The sequence below is a fragment of the Cetorhinus maximus genome, chromosome 2 (genome assembly GCF_964194155.1).
Source record: "Cetorhinus maximus chromosome 2, sCetMax3.hap1.1, whole genome shotgun sequence".
NCBI classification, from domain to species: Eukaryota; Metazoa; Chordata; class Chondrichthyes; order Lamniformes; family Cetorhinidae; genus Cetorhinus; species Cetorhinus maximus.
This window is the reverse complement of record NC_135880.1, coordinates 219,605,302-219,621,701: the sequence shown is the minus strand read 5'-3', so window position 1 is coordinate 219,621,701 and position 16,400 is coordinate 219,605,302. Positions and strand designations below refer to the sequence as shown.

General features: G+C 42.1%; 1 protein-coding gene across 9 annotated transcripts in view; it reads left to right on the top strand.

The window, feature by feature from the left end:
- The window catches only part of cep164 (centrosomal protein 164), a 209,497-nt gene that overhangs the window by 186,486 nt on the left and 6,611 nt on the right, over window positions 1-16,400 (top strand). For all 9 annotated transcript variants that reach the window (XM_078532883.1, XM_078532867.1, XM_078532859.1 and 6 more), the window contains 8 exons: window positions 168-352; window positions 1,562-1,688; window positions 2,913-2,974; window positions 4,032-4,239; window positions 7,634-7,741; window positions 8,348-8,462; window positions 10,738-11,103; window positions 13,361-13,427. In XM_078532883.1, coding sequence (XP_078389009.1) covers window positions 168-352; window positions 1,562-1,688; window positions 2,913-2,974; window positions 4,032-4,239; window positions 7,634-7,741; window positions 8,348-8,462; window positions 10,738-11,103; window positions 13,361-13,427 — 1,238 coding nt within the window. The remainder of the gene's footprint in view (window positions 1-167; window positions 353-1,561; window positions 1,689-2,912; window positions 2,975-4,031; window positions 4,240-7,633; window positions 7,742-8,347; window positions 8,463-10,737; window positions 11,104-13,360; window positions 13,428-16,400) is intronic.

The window sequence follows — 16,400 nt, the reverse complement described above, 5'->3', positions numbered from 1 at the left end:
ATATCGGGGATGATTTAAAGAAAAGAGAAAAATTAATATAGAGACACATACATAAAATTAATTTGTGTAGTTAATCATGGATTTTTACTTTGCATTCAAATATATTTTTGAAATTTTTCTCCAAGTTTTTTTAATTTTCTGTGTATTTTTTTGTTCCTTGTGCACAGGAAATCCTTGCTTCGCGACCGAACAAATACGAAGTGGAAAAGTCAAAACGTGAGCATTCCTCATTGCAGGATTCAATCCGGAAGTCCCGCCAGAACTTGAATAAGCTGCAGGACCAACAGGCGGAACTACAATTGAAGGTTGACACACTCAGGAAAGAAAGCCAGCAGCTCCAGAATAACATTAGGTATACAGGGGTAGGAGGGGAGGAAGGAATGCAAAGAACGTAGGGCAGAATCTTCTGTTTCGCGTGCAGGGGCGGGCCCCGCACGCCGACGCGTAAAATGACGCGCGGTGACATCAGGCGTGTATCCCCACGTCACTGCGCGTCATTCCAATCTTTCGTTCGGCTGACGTGCACCGGAGTCGGCTGCACGCCCGCCGAACTGTCAAAGGCCTGTTAAGACCATCTAACAGCTAGTTAAACTAATTATCTGGACTGCCCATCCAACTTTCAGGTTGGCGGGCAGGCGAAGAGCCCAGGCGGCCTTCGCATTTTTCATGAAACCTCATCCACGGGCGAGATGAGGTTTCACGAAGGGTTTATTAAATTAATAAAAGATTTTTAAACATTTGACAAACATGTCCCAGCTCATGTGACGCTGTCACATGAGGGGACATGTGTGAATGATTTTTAACTTTTTTTATTTTGACGTTTCACATTTAATATGGTCTCCCTGAGGCAGCTCCATGCTCTGTCCCGCATGCATACGAAAGAGTGCAGGCCCTAACTCTCCCTCTTCCCTCTGCCCGCACAGGTAATGCTGAGCTACCAGACACGCGTCACGCTGGGTGGGCCTTAATTGGCCTGCCCACGTAAAATGGCGGCGCGCAGCTGATCATGGGCGGCGATCAGCTCTGCGCCCGCTCCAGATGGGGAGAAAATTCTCCCCATAGAGTACTAATGCTTAAACAAAATATCAACATTTTTTTGATACCCTGTCAAAACAAGCAATAGATGCAGGATGAAAAGAAGAGATTTATATTCATAGTACCTGGTCCCACTTTAGAAATGTCTCCAAAGCACTTCACATACAGTAAATAAATCTAAAGTGCAGTGACTGTTCTGTAGGAAATGCAGCAGTCGTTTTACTAATATTAAGCTTTTCCAAAAGCAATTAGCCTAATTGATCTGATTTTGATGATGTTGGTTGAGGGAGAAATATTTGCTAAGGCAAGTGGAGAATTGCCTTCTCTTCTTCGAGTGGCATTGAATCATAATGCCTGTCAGAGGCAAGAAAGAAAGGCCGTAGTTTAATACATCCATTTTTTAAAAACTTTTTAAAAAAGATGATGAAGCTATATTACAAAATACTCCACATTCAAATGTTTTTGAGCTTTGTTAAGATGTGGTGCTTAATGTAATTTAATTCTAAGATGAAATATTATTTTGCAGTGAGTTGGAGATCACAATCAAAAAGAAGCAAGAGACCCTAAAGGAAGTGCCTATAATCAATGGCACCTCTGATGGTGCAGAAGGGAATGAACTTCACATTGAAGATTTAAACTCTCACGTTAAAGCAGTGAGTGAAATTTAAAAGCAAATGTGACTCGTTTTTTAGGCCAGTATTTTTAACAAAATTGAACCTTATCAATCCAGAAAGCCTGCATTTCTTGTCTTTATGACCTCACCATTTTGCCATAAATCTCAGACTACGAGAGTTGATCAGACTTTTTCAAATTGCAAATCTCAACACTGTTGTTTAATGGCTTTCAGAGATTTGGAGTTCCAATCTCCTCCTCCTCCTTCAGGTCCCATGCCCTAAGAGGGCATTGGTGACCATGGATTGGTCCATGATTATGCTTGGCAAAGTGCTGCAGTGGTTTGTCGTTGCCTTCTGCAGTATGGCTGACCGGGTAACTCCCCTGCTCTTATTGCCTGCCATCAGGTGTATTGGAAGGATTTACAAGCTGATAATCAACCTGTTTGGCCATGTGATGAACATAGCTTCCGTGGGCATCAAGTCCTGAAGTGGGATTTGAAACCGGAGCTTCTGTCCCAGAGGTGGAGATGCAACCAAGACTACACTACAGACCTTGGAGTTCTATACTGTTACTCTTATAATGTTGAGCTTAGACACCTTTAGAGACCATGCATTTATGTTTCCCATTAAGTCAAAGGATGTCGCAATAAAAACAGAAGTAATAGAAATAAATAGCAGAATCTTAAGAATGGATGGATATATTAAGGTTATTTAGAAATACCCTTAATTAGAAATGGCATTATTTCAAATTTTCAGATTCACGGTTTATTTTCTTTTAATTCAGCTCCTAGGGAATGAAAGTGTTGTTTTCAGCTGAAATGTGGTCATTGTTGTGCCACAAGCCCTCACCAAGTAGTAATTAGGCTGAGACTGTCCATGCAGTCAACAGAATGAGAGGAACTATAATGTACCCCTTAATTCCTGCACCAGCCAAATAGGTAATCTTGAGAAACTAGACTTTTATAGCAAGAGACCCTAAAGGAAGGGTGCATGCAAGTGAATAAAATAACTTTGGGTGTGCTCACTTCTCTGGCTTCTAAGCTGTTATATAAAGTTCTGTTGATGATAAATCATAATATAGCTGACCTTTTCTTACTTGTGAATAGTTCATCATGTCTAAAAGTTTAATTTTAATGTTTCAAACAGGCACCAGCATAAAATCTACTCTGTGAGCATTCCAACAGTTGATTCATTCAGTAGTCAGCATTTTCCAGCATTTAAAAATGCATTGATCAACTATTTCATTTGTTTCTAACTCTTCAGAGCCCAAATCGCAGCAGTTCCCCTATTCGCAGAACTGAGGATGAGGAAGTCAGCATGGATAAGTAAGTGAGAAACATACTGTACTTTCAGGCCACTTTGTTTTCTGTAACGTATGTTATTCCACTATTGACACAGAAAATCAAAAAGCCAATAACGTTACAGTGCAAGTCAATTTTTATATTATCAGCTATGTCACCAGTCTACGTTGAACTCACTGAACGGCCAATAGTTGAAAGGCCATCAGCTGAACTTTGCACTAAGATGGAGTTCTGCATTTCTGGCACGGATTTCCAAACCGAGCCTCTTCAGAAATGTGGAGCGTACCTGTCCTTAAAGTCCTTCCTTATAGCCCAGGATCGGTAGGGGAAGACAAGCCACACTCCTTATGAGGAAGGACTTTGAGAACAGGTACGCTCCTCATTTCTGAAGAGGCTTGGTTTGGATGTCCGTGCCAGAAATGCAGAGCTCCATCTTAGAGCAAAGATTCGACTTATTGAATTTGCCTCCTTTATCTGCTCTTGGCAGTGGGAGTACGACACCCACTGTCAACAGTCCATTGTCAATGTAAAAATGTTGTAATAAATATTGTACCAATAATATTGTTTACAAGTTTCTGTTCTATCATTTAAAGCAATGAGGAATACACTTAAAGACTAACGCAGATTGGAGCAGCTTTCAATATCTTTGGCAATAACTTATACCAGAATGCAGTTATAATATGGCCAGTTGTTGAGTAAATCTCATTTTGTCCCATCTTATGCTAAACTTTATGACAATTTTTGAAAATCACCCTTTACCTCACCAATATATTTAGAAATATAGGTGAAGGGCAAAGTCTCCTAAGGCAGAATATGACAGAGAGGCAGAGGTAAATCAGGAAGTTGTAATGAGGCATAGAATGTTAGAGTTTTAAAAGTCTGTAGGTAGCAGGAGGAAGGCAGAGAGTGAAAAGTTTCATAGTTCGTCCGTCAAGGAAAATTTGGTCAAAGACCATGCAAGAAGTCTTGGCTTCAAAACTGGGAGGAAAAAGAGCAACTTGTGAATTTAATGAAGATTCAAAGCTGACTTCTGTGGCTTGTATTACTAATTAAAGTGAACTGGTTAATCTGTCATTCCCAGTGTAAGATACTATATATCTGCTGAAGGACTGTCCATCAATAAAGCCAAAGAGTTCCTCATGAGACAGACCCACTCGCTCAGGAAACGGCAGACAGCGCTTAAGTCAGCTAAGCAGCAGTGGAGGCACGACATGAGAAAAGCACAAGAAGATGTGCAAGACCCAGAGAGCACACAAATCCTGCAGGATGTCTACAAAAATCTGGAACAGGTGAGGGGATTAGAACTGAACAAAAGTTATAGCTAATGATAGCGGACAATCCACCCTTTTGTTACCATTTCCTGCATATTTGCAATCCTCCTGAGGTCCCCAGCATCACAGATGCCAGTCTTCAGCTAATTTGATTCACTCCATGTAATATCAAGAAACTTCTGAAGGCAGGATACTGAAAAGGCTATGGGCCCTGACAACATTCCAGCAATAGTACTGAAGACTTGTGCTCCAGAACTATCTGCAACCCTAGCCAAGCTATTCCAGTACAGTTACACTGGCATCTCTTCGGCAATGTGGAAAATTGCCCAGGTGTGGCCTGTCCTCAAAAAGCAGGCCAAATCCAACCCAGCCAATTACCACTTCATCAGTCTGCTCTCGATAATCAACAAGTGCAGGAAGGGGCCGTAGAAAGTGCTATGAAGTGGCACTTACACAGCAATAACTTGCTCATTTTGTTTTGCAAGGGCCACTCAGCTCCTGAACTCATTGCAGCCTTGGTCCAAACATGGACAAAAGAGCTGAACTCTGGAGGTGAGGTGAGGGTGACTGCCTTTGACATCAAGGCAGCATTTAACCGAGTGTGGCATAATGGAGCCCTAGCAAAACTGAAGTAAATGGGAATCAGGGGAGAAACTCTCTGCTGGTTGGAGTCATACCCATCACAAAGAAAGATGGTTGTGGTCGTTGGAGGTCAGTCATCTCAGTCCCAGGACGTCGCTGCAGAGGTTCCTCAGGATAGTGTCCTAGGCCCAACCATCTTCAGCCTTATCATCAGTGACCTTCTCTCCATCATAAGGTTAGAAGTAGTGATGTTCGCAGATGATTGCACAATGTTCGCAGAATCACAGAATTGTTACAGCACAAAAAGAGGTCATTCGGCCAATCGTGTCTGCACCAGCTCTCCAAATGAGCATTATGACTTCAGCACCATTCATGACTCCTCAGATACTGAAATAGTCAATGCCTGTGTACAGCAACATTCAGGCTTGGGCTGATAAGTGGCAAGTAACATCCATACTACACAAGTGCCAGGTAATGAGCATCTCCCCTTGAAATTCTATGACATTGCCTTTGCTGAATCTCCCACTATCAACATCCTGGGGGCTACCATTGACCAGAAACTGAACTGAATCAGCCATATAAATACTGTGGTTACAAGAGAATATCAGAGGTTGGGAAATCTGCAGCAAGAAACTCACCACCTGACTCCCCCAAAAACCTGTCCACCATCTACAAGGCACAAGTCAGGAGTATGATGGAATACTCCCCACTTGCCTAGATGATAGCAGCTCAACCACAGTCAAGAAGCTTGACACCACCCAGGACAGAGCAACCTGCTTGATTGGCACCTCATCCACCACCTTAAACATTCATTCCCTCCACCACCAATGCACAGTGGCAGCAGTGTGTACTATCCACAAGATGCACTGCAGGAACTCACCAAGCCTCCTTCGAGAGCACCTTCAAAACCCGTAACCCCTACCACCTCGGAGGACAAGGACAGCAGATGCATGGGAACAGCACCACCTGCAAGTCCCCCTCCAAGCCACACACCATCCTGACTTGGAACAAGATCGCCATTACTTCACCACTGGGTCAAAATCTTGGAACTCTCTTCCTAAGAGCACTGTGGGTGTACTGACACTACATGAAATGCAGCAGTTCAAGAAGGCAGCTCACCCTCTCAAGGGAAATTAGGGATGGGCAATAAATGCTGACCTAGCCAGGGACACCCACATCCTGTGAACAAATGAATATAAAAAAATCCTCTGGGTCTTCTGTTAGAAGCACTTAAATAGTCCATAACGTTCCTGTGAAGAAAATATAGAGTTATGATGTTTTTAGATATAGATCATTAACCAACAAAGACATAGGGCAGGATATTGAGTTCGGCGAGCGTGGGGCAGGGCCCACTCACCGACACGTAAAATGATGCGGAATGATGTCGGGCGGAACTCCCAAAGTCACCCCGCGTCATTTCAATTTTCAGGTCAGCCAAATCAGCTGTGTGCCCGCCGACCTTTCAACGGCCAATTGAGGCCATTTAAAAACTAATTGAAGTAGTTAAAGGATCTGCCGTATAACCTTAAGGTTGGTGGGCAGGCCGGGAGCTCTGGCGGGCTTCCGAAAAAGCATGAAACCTCATCCACAGGCGGGATGAGGTTTCTTGTAGGTTTTTAAAAATTTAATAAAAGTTGAATTAAAAGTGATGGACGTGTCCCAACTCATGTGAAAGTGTCACATGAGGGGACATGTCAGGGAAATTTTATTTGTCTATATTTCACATTTTTGAATTTGGCACTGATCTCCCTGAGGCAGCACTTAGCCTCAGGGAGATGAGTGCGCTCTTCTACGCACATGCGGCTCTTGGTTTAGGGAATCCCCTGTATAGCGCTTCCTGGCAGATATCACGATGGGCAGTCCTTAATTGGCCCGCCCACTTAAAATGGTGGCACACCCCCAGTTGGGGGCGCCGATCGCTGGCATGCCTGCCTGCGCCCACTCCTGAACTCCCCCCCACCTCCCCCGGACAAGGGGAAAATTCTTCTAATAGATATTAACCAACAAAAAGTTGAGATGCTTCCTCACAACACTTGAACGGACATCAAGGCAGCATTTAACCGAGTGTGGCATAATGGAGCCCTTGAAAAACTGAAGTAAATGGGAATCAGGGGAGAAACGCTCCGCTGGTTGGAGTCATACCCATCACAAAGAAAGATAGTTGTGGTCGTTGGAGGTCAGTCATCTCAGTCCCAGGACGTCGCTGCAGAGGTTCCTTAGGTTAGTGTCCTAGGCCCAACCATCTTCAGAGGAAGCAGGTTAAGAGAGATTTCACATCTAATTTTCTTTCCGCTCCTGGACACAGGTGTTGGTGACCTTTTAATACCCTTGTCAAATGACCATTCTTCACTTGTGAATCCAGTGAGTTTCAGGCAATTCGACTGTTCTCGTCCTGTCTACATATAAATATTTTCCATTAGTGGTGGCTGAATCGAGACTTCGGCTGGGATTTTCCAGCCCAGTCGTGGCAGGACCCGCTGCGGGAGCCTCGGTGGCCCGGCCAGAAGCCCATTGACTTGGAGGGACCAGACAATCCCGGCAGCGGGCAGGACCAGAAAATCGCCGCCTTGGTTTTGAACTTGGGGTTTTCTTACTTTAGGGCTAAATACCACACCCAAGTCCATGAACCTACTCAGCCACTGGGGAACAGTTTTGCCAAATTCAGACAGAAGGTTAGCAACACCTAAAGGCAAATTTTCTTTTGGCTAATCAGCAGAGATGATGGCCAGTAGTACAGGTGGCAGTATGGCTTTGAAAGTTACAAGTGAAAGAAATTATAGCTGCATTTGGGCAATTGGCTCATTGCTCATATTCTTATGTATTACTTTAGGAGGCCCAGCATCTGGATGAGATGAAATTGACAATGAGGAAGGGGCAGGTGTTACTACGAAAGAAGGAGGAACAGCTTAATCAGTTGGAATCATCTCTCGCTGAAGGGGTGGGTGTCCTCACATAGGTAAACCATGGAGTTGCGGAATAGGGTGTGGGCTCATCTCTATGAATCTATATGTGGTAAATCTAAGTTCCTGGGGGAGGGTTTCAAGGCGCATGCACAGGCTTCTCACAGGGAACCGGCAGAAGTTGTTCTTTGCTGTTTTTCCAAATTTACAAATGAAAAGCTTTGGAAAAATTAAATTACAAGATTGATATTGAATCAGAATCACCAGTGCTTAATTATTACCTGGACTTCCCTTCTCCCATGACTAAGTATTTGAAAATATTTTTTCTTCCAATTTCTTCTCCTTCTCTCCTAATTACTTGCAGTAGATACTGTTTCACAGCCTTGTGCAAGTGGACACTACATGCATTAGCCTCACGGTGAATAAGCTTGATAGTGTGGTATTAGTGTCCAGACCTGTCCTCACCTGTTGTCCAAACGTATATTTCCCAACATGATTAGACGACCTGACCAATTATCCCCCCTCTAACCCAGGGGTATTGCCCTGTCTGAGATCAGCTAACTGAGCAGACACAAGAGAAACTATATTTTAAAATTTTTGCCTGCCGTGGATCAAGACTGAATTTAAACTTTTTGATCCATTAGATTTCAGATGAAGATACACCGAAAGGCACAGGGGACAAGAAAGCTGTAACGTTTGACCTTACAGACTCCGATGACATTAGCAGCATCGCCAGCATTGATTCACCTCAGCAGAAAAGTGAGCAGAAAAACAAACATTGCCAGTTCTATTACAAACAATATTTCCAGTGCTAATTCTAGTTATGTTTCCCATGTGTTGCCTTTTGCATGTGTCTTTGTGGGTCTGTAGTATAGCAGTTTTTTTTTTGTTTTAGAGCTGTTTTACCCTTTCATTTTCCTTTGTTGACCTTGTATTGTGCCCCTGCCTTCCATGAGTGCAAGTAGCCTGTATTGCCAGTTGATTACTGTAACTGGCCAATAATCAGTGGAGAATAAAAACAGAAAATGCTGAAAATGCTCAGCAGGTCAGGCAGCATCTGTGGAGAGAAATAGAGTTAACGTTTTGGATCAATGACCTTTCATCAGAACTGAATGGAGGTAGAAAAGTAATAGATTTTAAGCTGGTGAAAGGGGAGAGGAGGCAGGAAAAACAAAAGGGAAAGTCTGTGATAGGATGGCAGGCAGGAGAGATTAAATGACATAAGGTTTTGTGCTACAAAAGCCAAAGAGAATGGTAATGGGTTTGGTAAAGAAACAAAAGATGTGTCTAGGTGAGGCATGAATGGCTACATAGCAGCCATTCTGAATGCAACATGAATCGATAAAGAAAGAAATCAAGACCGATCCCAAACCAGCAACAAAACATGCAGAACATCATGGCGGCAGAGGTTATGATTTGAAATTGTTAAGCCAATGTTGAGTCCAGAAGGCTATAGAGCGATGAGTCCCAAGGTGAGATGCTGGTCCCCGAGCTTGTGTTGAATTTCATTGGAACACTATAGCAGGCCGTGGACAGAAAAGTCTAGAGTGGAAGCAAGGTGAAGAATTAAAATGACATGCGACAGGAAGAACAGGGTCAAGCTTGAAGACTGAATGGAGGCGTTCCACAAAGTGGTCATCCAGTTGGCATTTGACCTCCCTAATGTAGAGGAGACCATACAGTATATTAAATTGAAAGAAGTACAAGTAAAGCACTGTCTCACTTGGAAGGAGTGTTTGGGGTATTGGAATGTGAGAAAGGAAGAGATAAAAGGACAGGCGTTGCATCTCCTATGCTTGCATGGAAAGGTGCATTAGGAAAGGGAGGGAATGTTGGGGGTGGCTGAAGAGTGGACCAGGGTGTCACAAAAGGAACGGTCCATTTGGAATGTTGAAAGGAGAGGGCAGGGGAAGATGTGTTTGATGACAGCATTACACTGGAGGTGTTGGAAGTGACGGAGAATGATCCATTGAATATGAAGGCTGATGGGATGGAAGGTGAGGACAAGGGGAACTGGTTCTGGGAGGGAGGGGAAGGGGTAAAAGCAGAGGTGGGTGAAATAGATCAGACTCTGTGTAGGGCACTGTCAACCACTTGAGGCCAGAGGATAAAATTCCTCATTTGAGGAAAAAAGAAGACATATTGAAAATGCTAGGACAGAAGTTGTATCTACTGGAGAATGTTAGGTCTGAGCAATTTGTCACTCTGAGGAGGTAGGGGAGCACCAAGACCAGGGCCCATGTTGGGAAGTTCAGGCTGAGATTAGGAACTCGCTGTTTGGGTGATCATGGTTCTCACTAATTCAAACTGCTCCAAGGAACATATCTTGATAGCAAAACCATGACACTAATTCACAGGCAATATTTTCTAGTTTTCATTGAAAAAAAAGTATGTATTTTTTCTGCACAAATATTTTTGTGATTGTTTTAATTTTCTGTGATTCTTGCAAATATATTTTAGTCAAAATGTAATGTACAGCGATACACTGGTTTGGGATTGTGTCTGGATCAGACATCCATAAACTGTCTTTTCAGACACCAGTGCACAAAAGCTAAGAAGCAGTTAGGCTGCGATTTGATGTATCAAAGCATAGGCTTTGAAATGTTGGGATATAGATTTAACACACAATTTCACACATTGTGACTTCCTTATCTCACTCTGTCAATAAATGACGTCAGTACAGGTGGATCAAGATTTGCAGCAGCCTGAAGCAGTTGAAATGCAAAAGGGTAGTTTAGCATTAGACGGACACGTTGTTTTGATATAAGCCTCCATAGTGAAGCATGGATTTTCCAATTGTCATTATTTTAACACCATTTCAAATGGATTAATGCTGCCAATCAGAAAATCCAGGCTCCAGTACCAAGAATGCTACTCACCAAGTGATTCGACGGAAGAGGCACATAACAGATGAGTCCGATTCTGTCCTCACCTGAGGCCAATTAGGAAAGTAGCTTCCAACAAAAATAGTTACAAGAATTTGAAGTCTCAGCAGTTGGACTTTTTGAATTAACTTTTGTTGTTCTTTTCACAGCAGACTTAAAGGCTGAGTTGCCCCTTGCTCAACGCGCCAACATACAGTATCTCAGTGACTCTGTTCAGAAAATTACCAATGACCTTAACAGTGTTCTCTGTGTTCTTGGATCATTGGGGATGCAACAGTCACCACTTTTTCCCACAACACAGGCTTTCAGTGTTCCACCTCCCAGCAACAGTGTGCCTTTGTCAGTGTACACTTCCTTGACAAGAACCCAGAACAGTGGGTCTTTGCTTTCCTCCAATGCCATTCCCTTACCTTCACAGTGGATTTGGAACAGAGGAATAAATGCCACCTCCCACCTTCCCGCAGCTCAATCAGTGGATGATGCACTAAGTGAGAAGTGGCGCAAATACTTCCCAGGTCAGATGTCAATCTTTACTTACTAATCGCTGAGGCTTGTTACAAAATGCATTTGAACTCTTTTGACAAAACATTTCTCTCTTAGATTCTGTGTAACTTTTATTCCTGTAATTCTGTTACATTTTATCTGCCATGGGGTTGGAAAGTCTGAACCAATAAACTAGTCAATGACTGCAATCAGAAACATTTTGTACTGATAGTGCAATTAGACACATCTTACTCTTCTGTTTACTTTTTTGGGGAAAGGGGCTGATCTCCTGTCCAACATGGGGAGCTGCACTACCATATTTAGTTTCTAGGGGCCAGCCTATCAAGATCGATACTTCTTTATAGAGAGAGTAACCAAATTCAAATTGCAGGTGAGACTGAGATTCAAATCCTGATCTCCACTGTGGGAAATTTGCAGTCAACTGTTGGGCATAGCTCAGACACAAAGTACATTTTTATGTGTCTTAATGTCCTGAATGTTTTGTGCAATCAGAATTTGTCCAGGTTTATATACACTCAGTTAGAATTTGTTGTAGTAAGTTATTGTGGACGTGTTTCTAACTTTTATTAGGTAAACTTTATTTGTTTATTTATTTTGTTTGTTATTTTATTTGATAAACAATCCACAGATTCGCCACCTTTTGTGTCACCACATATTTACACAGAGAGCTTGTTTGGTAAAGAAAATTAAAATGTTTTCTTTCACCTTATGGAAAACATTTTAGATGGGTGTTCCGTGTTGCGAATCATACCAAGTGCAGCAAAGCAATAAAGTGTATAGTGATCAAGACTGGTTCTTGAGGTTTGGGAAAGTAAGAAGTGAAAGGTTGTTTAACCTAGCTAGCGAATCGATAATATTAAGGCATAGACTTAGGATTGTCAGTAGTAATGTTGGTGAAAATTAGAATTTTGTATCACGCAGAGTGTTATTAGAACATTAAATACGATTACCAAAGTGGTGATTGAGGCAGAGACGGACCTTCTCGTGCAACCCAGCACAGCTAATAACGAATGAGCTGCTTGTGATTTTCCATCCAGTCAAAGCTTTCCGCCTTGCACTCATCAGGACAATCACAAGAACACCAATGTCAGGGGAAGCAACAACTTTTTTTTAATTCGTTCACAGGATGTGGGCTTCGCTGGCTGGGCCAGCATTTATTGCCCATCTCCAGTTGCCCTTGTGGTGGTGGTGGTGAGCTGCCTATTTGAACCGCTGCAGTCCATGTGGTGTAGGTACACCCACAGTGCTGTTAGCTGCCTGATTTAAATTTCAAACAATGTTTGGCAATTAACTGTCAGTCACTATTAACTTTTTTTTTAAATTCCTTCATGGGATGTGGGCGTCACTGGCTAGGCCAACATTTATTACCTACATAAGAGGGCAGAGTCAACCACTGCTGTGGGTCTGGAGTCATGTATAGGCCAGACCAGGTAAGGATGGCAGATTTCCTTCCCTAAAGGAACACTAGTGAACCAGATGGGTTTTTACAACAATCCTCAATGATTTCATGGTCATCATTAGACTTTTAATTCCAGATTTTTTTTACTGAATTCAAATTCCACCATCTGCCGTGGCGGGATTTGAACTAGTAATCCAGACTACTCTGGATTACTAGTCCAGCGACAATACCACTACACCATCACCTCCCCCCGCCGATACTAACTGGTGCATTCTCCATGGCAATACCTCTACCAATCAGAGTTCACTTGTCAACCAATCAGCACTCTCTTCTCATACAGTACAAAGATGTTGCTTCCGCTGACATTGGTATTCTTGGGATTGTCCTGATAAGCACAAGACAAAAAACTTGAACAAAAAGTCTTTTTTCAACAATACTCAAGTTCTGTACTACCATACAACTATTTTCCATCCATTAGTATCAATGGGCAGGAAAAGCTTTCAAAATCCTGTCAATTCTTCCTGATTTATCTTGTCTACTCTCTCATTCTTTTTAGTTTTGATGTGTCCAGAGCTATACCATTTGCTCCTTAATTGATTGAAAAAGGCACAAGACCATATCGGCAGGTCACCTTCCTATCTTCTTAGTCACGGAATCCTGTGTGAAGTAGGAAAATTAAATGAGGAGAGAGAGCGGAAAGGGTAACTTCGGGGAGGGAGGGAGGTGGGTTGCTGGAATTCTTGGATTAGTCGAACCAAGTTTTCTTATTCAGTTCATAAATTGGGGAAACAACTCATTAGACTTGAGGTCATTTGGTTATAGTGTTGATTGCTTTTGTTTTTAATCTGATCATTTTCTCTTATGGCCAGGAGAAATACCAACATTAAGTAGAAGTTCCACACCCCTTGAGAGCCGTTTGGGATATGTTTCTGCAAGGTGAGAGCTTCATATCCATGGAATATTTCTTTGGTTTTTAAATTATTTAGTCACTCAGTTAATATTGGGTAGTAGTTGGAGTTGGACTGGTTGAATCTCATGTTTCTCACTTCATTGAGTCCACTTTCACTAAAGAAGATTGTGCTGTCCAACCTGCAGACCTTTCCATTAGCTTTGCACATGATGCTGCATGTTTGAGTTTCTCTTTTCCCTATGCTGCAGCATTCTGCTGAGCTAACATCTAATTTATTTATTCTTTCATGGGATATGGGCATAACTGGCAAGGCCAACATTTGTTGCCCATCCCTAATTGTCTTTGAGCTGAGTTGCTTGCTCGGCCAATTCAGAGGGCAGCTTGGGTCAGGAGTCATATGTGGGATGGCAGATTTCCTTCCCTAAAGGACATTAATGAACTAGGTGAGTTTTCACAACAGTCGATGATAGTTGCCGTGGTCACCTTTAAGGCTAGCTTTCAATTCCATATTTTATTAATTGGATTTAAATTCCACCAGCTGGTGGGATTTGAACCCGTGTCCCCAGAGCATTAGGCTGGGCCTTTGGATTATTAGTCCACTGACATTACCACTACACCACCATCTCTTCCTAATACACTGATAAACAGCAACTCATAGAACCATAATTATGGATTACGGTACTGGGCAAACCAGGAGTGCAAGCAATTTCTATGCTACTAGGCTGTGGTTTTATAGTATTTGTAATCATTGTGGAATATTGTTTAACGAAAACAGATCTTTCTTCCAAAAAAATTAATGAATGAAAGTTCTTTGGATCCTGTGTAGTGTTTTGAGCCTTTGTTGAAATCTTTAACACTGGGATTATACAGAAGTCTACTTGTGTAGATGTTACCATCAATAAGTGCATTTTTATTAAAAGTGGAGATCTTTTTAAACGAGCCCAAATGAATTTCTACCCTGTAGCACATGAGAGCATGGTGCCATCATAGTCTTCCAATCCAGCATTAGTCAAGTTCTGTTCAGCCAAAACCAACCAACTTCCTCTCTTTGTCACCTGCTGTAAAAGAGGACAGAAGTTTCTTGTGAGCACTTCCTGTACAAAAACCCCATTCAACTAAATTTGTGTCACTACCATATGCTCCTTTCACTGTAAAATTACTTGAATAACCCCTGTTATATGACTGCTTGTGAAGCAAAAATCGCAGCATCGTTCTCAGAGAAGCCTAGCTGATGTGCAAACCATAATTTTCCAGCAATATTAGACAGCACAAGCATACAGGTATAATTAATGTTCCAATTGCTAAACAACAGCTTCACAAAAAGTTCAGAAATAATATAAAAGGAAAAAAGCAAAAAAACTGCGGATACTGGAAATCGAAAACAAATACAAAAATACCTGGAAAAACTCAGCAGGTCTGGCAGCATCTGTGGAAGGGAGCGCAGTTAACGTTTCGAGTCCGCATGACTCTTCAACAGAACAGTTCTGTTGAAGAGTCATGCGGACTCGAAACGTTAACTGTGCTCCCTTCCACAGATGCTGCCAGGCCTGCTGAGCTTTTTCAGGTATTTTTGTTTTTGTTTCAGAAATAATATAGTTCAGTTTTTGTGTGTGAAGTTTCTTTTAGATTTTTTCCCCCTTAAATGTCAGATTTTCAAGGCTGTTGCCAGTAGAAACCCAGATGAGCAGGATTAGCTCCAGGGGACAACAATTTTGCACATCACAGAATCTGCACACATACTTCAGCTTGCTGGCTGCTGTTCAGCAGATTTTCAGGCACAAAAATAATCAACCATGGCCTGTTAGAAAAAATATATAGAACAGTGATGATGCAGCTCTGCATTGTTCTCTTGTGCTAAAATCTCAAGACCAACAATCATCTGAATATTATCTATTTAAATTTGTCTTTTCAACAATATGTAACTTGTGACTTTATTCACGAATGTATGAGGGGGTGCCATGTTACATGACAGTTTTATACACGTTTTTGCAGACAAGCATGGTTGACTAAAATATGCATTTTCTCTGCCTTGATCATGTCTTGATCAGCCTTAGTACAAAATAGGCTGTTTGCATGAGCTTTCACTTCCTACTCCATCATGAGGTAACAGCTTCCTACCCTCGCTCCCTGCTCTTAGTTACTTCCTCAATACCCACCTTCAACTCCTTGTAGAATGTTCATCAAATTGAAAGCATTGCTCAGCAGTGGTGAAATCTTTCAAAACCTTGAAGCTGTTTCATCTGTACTAAGCAGCCTGACCACCCTTTTCTTTCTGAAACATGATTTCACAGTCTTTATCTCCTCTCACCAGCATCTGCTGAAGTACTCCCTCTATGTCTTTGTCTATATGGCTTACCTGTAACAGAATGCCTAGAAGCTCTCTCGTCAACACAATACTGAATATTGCATCGTATGTGTTGACTAAATATATCGTTCTGATCTATAAAAAATTGGTATTTTTAATGAATTTTTTTAACAGGTAACTGTTAGCATTAGAAATAGTTGGAAATATATGCCAGTTCCATCAACATTTGAAAAGAGAACAGACTGGTTAAGAGTTTGGGAACAGACCAACAGGCAGAATTCGCTGGAACAAGTTGTCGGAGCCCTTAATGTTGCAGACCGGAATGGTCATGACTGAATCCCCAGTCTTTGATGATATAGTTCAGTAGAACATCTGTCATCATCACCATGTGTGCCCTGAATGAAGGCAGGGCCTTGGCTCATAGTCTTCTCCATGTCTTTCTGTCCTGTGCCAAACTTTTCATTTCCCAGTAACTTCTTTCAATCTTCAAGCAATCCAACATTGATATCCTCTTCTTTCCTCTTCCTTTTTTTCCTTGAAATCTTCCCTCTATGACACTTCTTACTAGTCCATTTCCTCTTAAGATGTGCCCTGCCCACTCTCTGTCTTTTCCTAATTACGTTCAACAAAGTTCTTTATTCATTCACTCTCCTCAGCACTTCACCGTTTGTTACTTTTTGTCTCCAGCTGATCC